This window comes from Telopea speciosissima, chromosome 2 (genome assembly GCF_018873765.1).
Source record: "Telopea speciosissima isolate NSW1024214 ecotype Mountain lineage chromosome 2, Tspe_v1, whole genome shotgun sequence".
Taxonomy (NCBI): Eukaryota; Viridiplantae; Streptophyta; class Magnoliopsida; order Proteales; family Proteaceae; genus Telopea; species Telopea speciosissima.
The window spans coordinates 78,777,820-78,788,113 of NC_057917.1; the positions used below are offsets into that span (position 1 = coordinate 78,777,820).

The following is a 10,294-nucleotide window of genomic DNA, read 5'->3' on the forward strand; positions in this document are numbered from 1 at the left end:
AACCCTAACCTTAAACGGGCAATTTCCTTGTAGGCACAATTGGCAATGCCGTTTAATATTAATAAGGCCAAATGTTCTTTGTGCCGAGGTGCAAACTGCACCCAGACACATGAGGGGGGCGAAATGATCACCCTGCCCCCTGAATGGCAGTTCCACACCCATCACCCATGTGTCTGGCCGCAGGCTACGTACGCTGGGGCACAGAGAACATCAGCCTAATTAATAATTGGGAAAAAGATCTCTGTCTGGGAGAGTGGCCTACGCCAGCACTCCCATGAGTCTATCTCTCTCCTTCCCATGTAAAAAGACACCTTTGTCCCCTTGTTTTAAGGAGGAGAGATATAGACACATGGGAGTGTCCGGGACAGAAAACTGTTTCCCTTAATAATAATTTAATGAGTAAATTACTCCTCCCTCCCCTTGATTATGCTCTAATGACAAACCCCTCCCCTGGGTATTGAGTAATAACTCTCCCCTCCCCTGCATTAACAAGATTCTATCAACCGTACCCATTTCGTTAGAAATGGCTGTTAAGTGATGATATCATCCTAAATACATTTATTTAAACCCCAAACTACCCTTATAATTGTGATATTATAATAATACCCCTGAGCGAGAGGACAGGCTCACAGCACCATCATCTTCTTCCCCATTTCTCGATTCTTCTTCCATCGTCTTCGTTCAGTTTTCTTCCAAAAAACACAGAGAGAGGGAGGCAGAGAAAGAAAGAGAGATGGATACAAAGGGGTTTGAGATCGGTTTCTCTGGTTTTCAAAAGCAAGAAAGGTTTTCAGACTCTGCCCAAAAAACAAAAAGGGTTTTCAGACAGCAGGTTTCTTCTTCGTTTGAAGAAGAAAGAGAACGAAACAGTGAGAGCATAAGAGATTCAAAACTCACAGGCTTTGGGATTTGCGATTCAGGATTTCTCCCATATCCTCATTGAACCCTTCTCAGAACCACAATCACTGCTCATTCCTCCTATTTTTTGGTAATTTCTTTCCTTCTTAGGGTTTAAAACCCAATTCGGTGAAGAGGAATTTGGATTCAGTAACCTCTTGCATGTTTTGACTTGGGATTCCTATGTTGATAGAGGTTAAAGCCATGATTCCCTCTTTTTGAATATCAAAAAATTGCAATTTTTTGAGTCATTTCTCCCTCTGGTTCCTTCATCTCTGCTGGGATATGAGTTGCTGCTGTGCAATCGGACAAATGGGATTTTGAGTCTAATTGAGATTGTCTCAGAACCCATCTGTCTAGTGGACTGCCGGGTTTGGGTGCTCTTCTTCATGTTTTCAACAGCCAGACTGGATCAGTATTCTGTTTATGAATGTGGTTTCATTTTTTGGTTAATGTCTCTGCTTCCCTTACAAGAGTTTTCCTTTACATTCTGGACACTTTGCCTCTATCTAATGAAAACCTTCTTGGGTTTTCAGCTATTGTGGACGATTTCAACAATGGGGTTTGATTCGTTTGAAGCGGCTTATGGTGCGCAAATTCTTGAAGTTGAGTGGGATGATTCTTTCTTTGAATCCATCAAAGAACATGGAAATAGCCTCATGACACAAGTTCTCTAAGAGGTAGCTGATTCATCAGAATTTGTTCACTTTATCTCTTCTTTTTTTATTTAATTTTGGAAGTATTTCGTTTTGGGTTTGCAGGTTTTGGGGAAACGATTTGGGGAAGGTAAGGTCTAGCTCTGTTGGTTGCTTCGGTTGTGATCCTGATTGGGGTTGGTGGGTTTATGATATTTAAGATTTGGAGGAGGAAGGAGGAAGGGCATGGGATATTCAAGAAGAAGGAATAGGGGCTGTTTCAGCTCCTCATCTTCACTCTCTCTTGTCTAAAGGTTGGAGACGATAGAGCAAGGAGAGAGAAATTAGAATATTTTAAGACAAACTGTGAAAGGGTAATATAATCTTTTTCTATCATTTAACAGCCATTTTTAACGGAATGGGTACGGTTGATAGAATCTTGTTAATGCAGGGGAGGGGAGAGTTATTACTCAATACCCAGGGGAGGGGTTTGTCATTAGAGCATAATCGAGGGGAGGGGGGGGAGTAATTTACTCTAATTTAATAAAAGTTAAATGGCGAGTAGATTACGTTATGTCTAAATATTCTAAGCCGCGTGCGTGTAAAAGTCTTACGTTAAACACTCGATCTGGAATGTCCACCTTGATTCTTAGAAGGTCGACAAGTTTTTCCTTTCCTCCTCCTCCTTCCCATTGAAAGCTTCGTTTCCTCAAAAAACCCTCAGGTTTCTAGGGTTTCTATTGACTTTGAGCAAAGCAAAAATAGATCTTTCTTGCTTGAACTTGAATGTTTAAGATTTGGATCTAGATAAAATCTTGAGACATCGTTAGGGGTTCCATCGGATTCCCCGAAACCCGGACATTCTTCGGGGTATTTCAGTCGTCTCTCAGTATATTTTTCCGGGTCTATCGAGGTAATCTCAATAAATTTTGCTTATTTTCTCACAATCCGAAACCGTATATTGGTTTTGCTCCGTAATTGTGATATGGGTCTTTTACAACTTAAGGGAATTCTCATTGTAGCTAAATTTCATTTGAAAAAAAAAAGAGGCTAAATTTTCTGATCGTTTGGTATCTCCTGTTATGTTTGTAGTTTAATTTCTTCGTCTTTGTAATGAAATTAATGATCTGAGGGGCAAAAAAGGTGCGTTTAATTGTTACAGATGAACTTAGTATAATTTCGACGTGGAAGAACATGGAGAAGTCTTGGAGGATGGTTACGGGAAGCTAATTCGTTTGCATGTGGATTTTTATCGTTTTCGTTTAGAACCATTTTCGTAACATCGAAAACTAGAAAAAAATGATTGCATGCATTTGGGGACAGTCAGCCTCGTAAAATTCCATTGGAGAGAAGCTCAGAATTTCGTTAACGGCTAATCGTTAATGGTTAATGGACTAGACTATACTCAGTAATCTAACTCACGAGACAATTACCAATCTGTTCGAAAATGAATACCTTCCCAGGTAGTTTTGCCAAACATACCTTCATGTAGACAGGAGTTACAGGACTTCTACTACGCATCATTTATTGTTTTTTTCAATTAGTTTGTATTGCAAAAGCTTTGCCTGCATTTGGTGTAGAAGGTGATTTTTCAAATCAAAATGTTTCCATTTGATGGTTATGTGGGACAAGGTATTGGTTAATAAATTTCTCCTGTATATAAGCTTCATTTTCATTTCAGCTGTACACTTCGTTGAAGAATGTCACACAAGACTCATTTGCCATTGGTCATTATTCCCAACCCTCAAATCAATTCCTGGGACTAGGTTATTGGACCTCTATGACCAAATTATGTGGTCAGACTATAAACTCCCACTTAAATAAACAGTTTAGTTCTGCCTCACATGACTAGAAACTGCACTTGATGAACTTTAGTTCCCTTGGGCTTGGGCCTCCTCATTCATTGGTTTTTTCCAAGCCTGCAACTCACATTCTAAAGTGACATTCTGCAAGCTGAGAACTTTATCCTTATGCGAAGATCTCTGTCTTTGGTCTGTGAAGATTGAATCTGCCACTCCACTTGGACCTGAGGAACACAATTTATGGAGCCTGAGCTGTTCCTGAACAAATTCCTCAGTGCTGCTTGACCGAGATTGCCAAACCGTGAAACATTTGTTTATCTTGGTAATGTTTATTCTGCAGGGATGGGGACCAGATTCATGTATTGGTGCTTTTCTATGATTTAGTCTGTAAATTAATTCGTGTGCATAATGCTTACCGGATAATTGAAGTATAATTCGGTGCACTCCCATTATCTATTGCTAAGTTAGCGGTCTAAATCTAATAAAACCTCCAATCCCAAAGAACTCCCTGTGAAGTAAATCTTCTTTCAAAACATGCAATACCATATATTGCCGGTTTTATTCTCTGCGTCTCTCGCTCTTTGGAAACCCATTACTTTTGTTAATTTCTTCTTGAGGTTGGACAAGTCAGTACACGGAAAATGGTCAAACATCCATTTTTCTCAGCTGGAGGAAACTTGAAGCTCAGCTAGTTTCTTGACTTGATCCTTCTATGTTATTGTCATATTGTTCTTTCACGATACCTTTTGCTATTAATAAAGCCATATCCACACCTCAATTTGCATGCATGAATATATATATATATATATATATATATATATATATATATATATATATATATATATATATATATATATATGAGATAAGACATCTATTGATAACTGTGCCTGCCAAGGTGTCTGAATATAAGTTTTTTTCCCTCTAAGTTTAACCTTTTGTGATGCATGAGCTTCTCTATATGCTGCTTCAATACTCTAGGCATATGCTATGTCCTTTACCTTCTAAGGTTGAGAAATCCCATTTATAATGACTATAAAGATGAGGGTTTTAGTGCATTTGTCTCATTCAGTTATCCATATTCATTGCAGTATCATAATTGAGAGTGTCATGGACTTTCAAATTGTATTTTACTGGAGCTTTACTGGGCTTCTATGTAAACGATCCAATCTCAGATGGGAGTGGGTCGGGAACTGCATTGTTTTAGTATAATAGTTTTCTTTGGGTCTTGGATTGTTTGGATTGCTAATCCAAATTGGTAAAGCCTGGGAATGCTCTGGAGTACAACACAATCTCTAAAACCTTGATTCCGAAAGATTTTGCAGCTGTTGTGGAATTTATTATTGAAACCTTGGAAATAGTACAAAAAAGTTAAGATAGATTCATCTGATTTGAGTTGGGAAATTCACTCTTGCTATTAAACTAATGCTTAATTTATTGACAGTTTAGGTATGCAGAGCCAGCTTGTTTGTAACGGGTGTAGGAACCTTCTTCTTTATCGGAGAGGAGCTACAAATGTCCGTTGTGCAATGTGCAATACAATTTCCCCAGCCCCGCTTCCAGGTACTGTTCTTCCCATTAATTTCTTTTATGTGAAAGAGAAAGAGAAAAAGAAAAAATAAAAACCGTTTACTTTTATATCTTTGTTCATTTACCTTTTTTTTTTCTAATTTTTTCCATTGATTAGATTAGAAATTGTACTTGGTAGAATAGAAGAAATTCTTGATTAGAGGCTAGTGTTAGCATTTGACATATTAGCTTAGCCTGGAAAGTTTTCCAGTTTGATTAAGTCGCAATATCATAGGGTGAGTTTATAACTCAATATTGCTTGCATTTAATTATGATGTCATATTTGGGTTCCATCTTTCTACTTTTGGTTTAATGAAGGGAGAAATGTGCCAGCAGAAACACATATATCAAATTTGCATCTAGATTGCCCCTTATTTCTGCTACTAATCTTTCGTTTACATTGAAGTTGCTGGTGTTTTCATTGCTGAACTTATTAATTGTCATAGTAGATTTTTCAAATTTTAATTTGGGAACAATTTTATGGTTTAAATGGCATTTAAAATATCTGTTGGGACCCTGAAGGAACAGTTGAGAATAATTTTTGGTTCCACGACATATGCCATACAGGGATGGAAATGGCTCAGCTGGTATGTGGAGGTTGCAGAACATTGTTGATGTATACTCGTGGGGCATCAAGTGTGAGATGCTTATGCTGCCACACACTTAATCTTGCAAGACCAGGTATAAATTTGTCAATTTTTTGAGAAGCATATGAAAGATCAATGCCTATGATTAGTGGTTAAGAGGGATATTTATGTCATTAATGGGGTACAGGGAGAATGGTGATCCCTGCACCTGCAATGGCACATGTATATGGGTTCAAGGTTCATTGCTTATTGAATATCTCACTATCAACGTGTTGTATATGAAAACATGATATGGGATTGAATGTTACCATAAATTCCTTTTCTTGCACCTTTTATTTTCAAAAGATTAGACAGTTAGGATCCTCTTGTCACATTAGTTTTTGTCATAGTAATATCTTCGTGTGATGGGTTCTACACTTTTGGAGGTGTGTTCTTCATACCAAAGCATATGGGATGGATTTTTCCAATCCATTCATTCATGTTATTCATACCAAATTTCTTAATTTCAGTTCAATTCTTTTAGTCCAAGATGAATATAAAGTCCAAGTTCTTTCTCTCTCTCTGTCATACACACACACACAAGGAAAAAAAGAAGATGCAGTTCTCTCTTTTTTTCATTATTTACCTTTTCAGAGTCTAAATATTCTTTGGTTATCTCTGTGAAGCATCTAGCAATGTTGCCCATGTGAACTGCGGCCAGTGCCATACAATGCTTATGTATCCATGTGGAGCTCCGTCAGTCAAATGTGCAGTCTGTCAATATGTTACAAACATTGGGGTGAGTTCATCTGATTGTATTATTTGAATTTTAGTTTTTAATAATCTCCATCATCTCGTTTAATTAATGTATTTGAAGAATGACGACAGTATAAGCTGTTCAAAATCAAAACATTTTAGACTGTAGGGTTTATACAATTACCTTGAGTATTTGGACTGCACTACTTTGAGATGAACAGTAGCATTAACATTAAATTGCTAAATCATCGATAGGACATCAATATGGGCAAGTTCATTTTCTCATTTGAACTTGTGAAAAAGCTTTTATTTATAGTATGGAAAGAGATAATGCTGTAACTAGTAATTCAGGATGCGGTAGTTACAGCATTGTGACTTTCTTGAGCCGAGGCATTGGCTGACCATGGTTGCATCCTAAATCTGTTGTTGTGGGTTCAATGTCTATGGCTTCAATGTTCACTTAATGGCATCCTGTAATGGGATTCATACTATTATTTGTTGGAAAATTCATGCAAAATTAAAGTTAAGCATGTGGTAGTGTCAGTATTTAATTACCGATTTGGTGGTAGTCCATGAATTATAATAAATCTGCTCCTTAACTGTCAACTGCAATGCCATCTAATTTTGGTAAAACAACCAGTTCAATCCTTTCATACTGGTGCAAATGGTCCATTGCGTAGTTGTTAAGGCATCGCCTAGGCGGGCGTCCAGGCGCTTTTTGTTGGAAGAGCTCCTAGGTCGCCTAGGTGCTTTGTTGGTGTCACTTAGATTTTTTCCCTCCAACACCTAGGGTTGCCTAGACGCCATGACAACTATGGTCCACTGATTAATGATCCTTTCGTTAACTATTAATGAAAAGCTGCTGTCTCTAATTTCGGTGCAATGACCTATTTAAAAATAACAATAATTTAAAAAGAACATTGGAACAGTGCTATGGAACTGTCAACTAGTAGATTGACATTTCACTGATATCAAGACCCTGGTTTATTTTCCTTCAAAAGGGGAAAAAATATCCCTGGATTATCCACATAATTACTCCTACACCCTAAATTTCTATCCGAGTGTTGATTAGCTTGGTTGTGTGTGATAACCCTTTTTTCTAAATTGCAAATCATCTAAGAGTCTTATGACCATTCCTGCATCAGATGCAGTTCTCAGCGTAAAGGTGAAATTAGTTAACCAAATTTTTGATAAGACGTTTCTCTCTTAAAAGAATTGGTTTGGGAATTCATCCCACTGCCAAAGACAATTTTTTTAGTTACAGGACTACATAAGGATATATTTTCAGCAGGCTATATACCATTGCAGAAAAGCTACTTCACAAACTATTTATTTTCAGCAAGACTGGGTGTTTCCTCCTTTTCTCCTGTTCTTCCCCCTCTTCTGCAAGATGAGCTTCTGGTAGATGCGCAGAGTAGGCTGATATTTCGTATCTCGTACCATTAGTCTCTTGTTTTGGTTTGTTAGATAGTGGGTCCCTCCCCTGCTGATGGCCATGCCGAAGGTGCGGGGTGGGGCTTTGCTGTGCTTTTGTGTTTTGAGTTTCTGGTGTCTCTCTTGACCCAGCTTGTATCTCTGTAACTTTTTTCTTTCTTTCATTATTTTTAATATATATGATCCTTTTAGCGGGAAAAAAAAAGTAGAATCTATTTGCTCTAACCTGCAGGGCAGAAAGTGTAGGGTTAATGACAAGCCCATTAACTTAGTCCTTAATACAAGCTCTGCACTTCACCTCATCGATGGATGTTTATCAATTTGGATCACTGGATCAAACAATTAAATCTAGACAGGGTCTGGGTGCGGGCTGGATGGATCAATTGCCATGTCTTTCGGTTGATTTAGTGATCCAGTAAATATATAATATATCAACCAATATAGTGCTTATAAACATGTGTCAGTATAATTTTTTTTCAAGGAGATTAGAAAAGATTTAGTAATAGGTGTTTTGTAATGTACTAAAATTTATATACGCTGATAAGAAATAGATATTTATGATAATAAAACAATAATTATGTAATATTTTTATAATTTTTATATCATACTTATGCTTTACTGCTATGGATTTTAATATGTTCTGGCCATTATAAACATTTAAATGGTCCATTGGGTTATAGAAACATGACCAGGTCATTTAATAGATCTGGGTTTTTTGCTTATTGCTTGGTCAATGTATGGCCAAGCCAGGTTTTGTGATCGGTTTGAATGGGTTTTCCTACTATGTTGGACTAGGATTAATAAACTATGATTTGGATCCTCTGAATAGTAAGGCCTTTCTGGAAACTAATCAAGCTCAAGAAATATTACTGTTGGTTGAATCATTTCCCCCTTCCAACACACTCTTGCAAATAAACAAATACAAGAGTGGTACCCCATGGGAGGCATGGAAGGTCAGATGGTTTTGGTCATGTCATGCAACCATGCATATGTTCAGCTCCTTTCTGGTCACTATTGATCCTTCAGTTAGTCCAATTCAATGATCTTGTATGCCATGTTTAGGAGGTCTTTGATTTATCTCGAATTACCAAGTCAGGGAATTTGTTCCTCCTGCATACATTGTTTTGTTAGTACTATCAATTCTATTTTAGTATTTGTTGTATTTTGAGCTGTTTTAATGATCACAGATGGGTAGCATGAGAGTGCCAATCCCTGTGCAGAGACCGAATGGTGCTAGCATGCCCTCAACATCAACAGTGAGTTCTTGAACCATGCTGTATTTTAGCTTTTCAGAAGACGAGATTGTTTCTGGCAAATCTAAATGCTAAATAAATTGTTTGTGTATGCTTCAGTTAACGCCTCATGCTCATGGTCATACTGTTGTTGTTGAGAATCCCATGTCCATGGATGAAAGTGGGAAAATGGTAATCTTCTCCATTTCCTGACTACTTTAATTTAGATGTTTAGTTTGAAATTATCAAAATGTGGCTGACATTTTTGTATTTAAAACCAAGAAATTGATGATCAAAATCTTAATGTTGCAGGTAACCAATGTTGTCGTTGGAGTCACCACTGAGAAAAAATAAATAATCGAATTCTGGTGGCCAAGTTCCATCTGTAAGTACCACCTATTCATGTAAGATGTTCAAGGAACTGGAGCTCAATATCAAGAAATTATTCAAATGTTGTCTTATCCGTGATATATGTAAAAATTGCAGTGGAATGAGTGTTAATGTCCATGTTACCTGCAACCTTGTTGACACTTTTTTTTTTGTTACAAATTCATATCTGACTATGTTAATATATACTTAAAACATTATTTTATTTCCCCCCTGAGTTTTGTATCAAAACCATAATGCTGGATTGAGTCTTGTGGCGTGTGCTAACTATAAGATTTGCCTGCAGCTCAAATTACTTTCCAAATTGGTTTGTTCAAAGGGACTTCTTGTGTGTGAATTTTTTTAAAAGGTGGGGGCTGTTTTGGGGGTCGGGGTGGGGGGGAAGGGTGAAGGGTTGGTTTAAATTTGCTTTTACTGCTTTATGTAATAATGTTAGGATCGTAATCAGTTTTCGAAAGTAGATCACTGTATTGTCGATGGTCATATCTGGTTTATAATAGAGAGCAGAGTGACAGCTTGGTTCTCTTTCAATGCTGGGTTTGGATATAATCTGAGATGGGCAGACACGACCTCTATGTTTGTCTCAAAACTCTCAAATCAGATAATTAGGCTTTACTCGAAAGAGTGAAATGTGAGCTTGTAAACAATTTACTGCTCTAGTTATTGCCCAGATTGAAACAAATCCAACAATTCTTAAATCTGGCTATGAGAAACTACCCCGGTATCAATCAGGTTGAGAGTTAAGAAATGTTGCAAATCCAACAATTTTTAAACTGAACTTGACCCTCTTTTTAATTTCCCCTTGTCTTTTTTTTTTTTAAGTTAATATTATAAATAAAGAAAGATGAATGCAGCAACTGTATGAAGAATAGCCATACAGTTGACTAGTCAAAATTTTAGTGTTTCTTTCTCCTTAGGGCAAGCTAAGACTGAGGGTTTGGCTCAATTTTTGGCTATGTAAGAAGGTGGGAATAAAAAAATTTTGTAGTAAAATCATTTGGAGAAAGTTTTCATACACG

The 10,294-nt window shown here is 37.2% G+C and overlaps 1 protein-coding gene across 4 annotated transcripts; it reads left to right on the top strand.

Moving 5' to 3' along the window:
- Positions 1-2,263: 2,263 nt before the first annotated feature.
- Positions 2,264-9,336, top strand: LOC122649483 (protein LSD1-like). Of its 4 annotated transcripts, none has more exons than XM_043842663.1 (7): positions 2,264-2,445; positions 4,776-4,894; positions 5,468-5,581; positions 6,153-6,265; positions 8,847-8,912; positions 9,009-9,080; positions 9,201-9,336. In XM_043842663.1, exons 2-7 carry the CDS (start codon positions 4,783-4,785, stop codon positions 9,240-9,242), a joined length of 519 nt encoding a protein of 172 aa, XP_043698598.1. In that variant the 5' UTR covers positions 2,264-2,445; positions 4,776-4,782; the 3' UTR covers positions 9,243-9,336. The 4 variants fall into 4 exon arrangements, with proteins under 4 accessions (XP_043698598.1, XP_043698595.1, XP_043698596.1 ...); XM_043842660.1 differs by having other exon boundaries at positions 2,272-2,445; positions 8,844-8,912; XM_043842661.1 differs by having other exon boundaries at positions 2,272-2,445; positions 4,781-4,894; positions 8,844-8,912.
- The last annotated feature ends 958 nt before the right edge of the window (positions 9,337-10,294 follow it).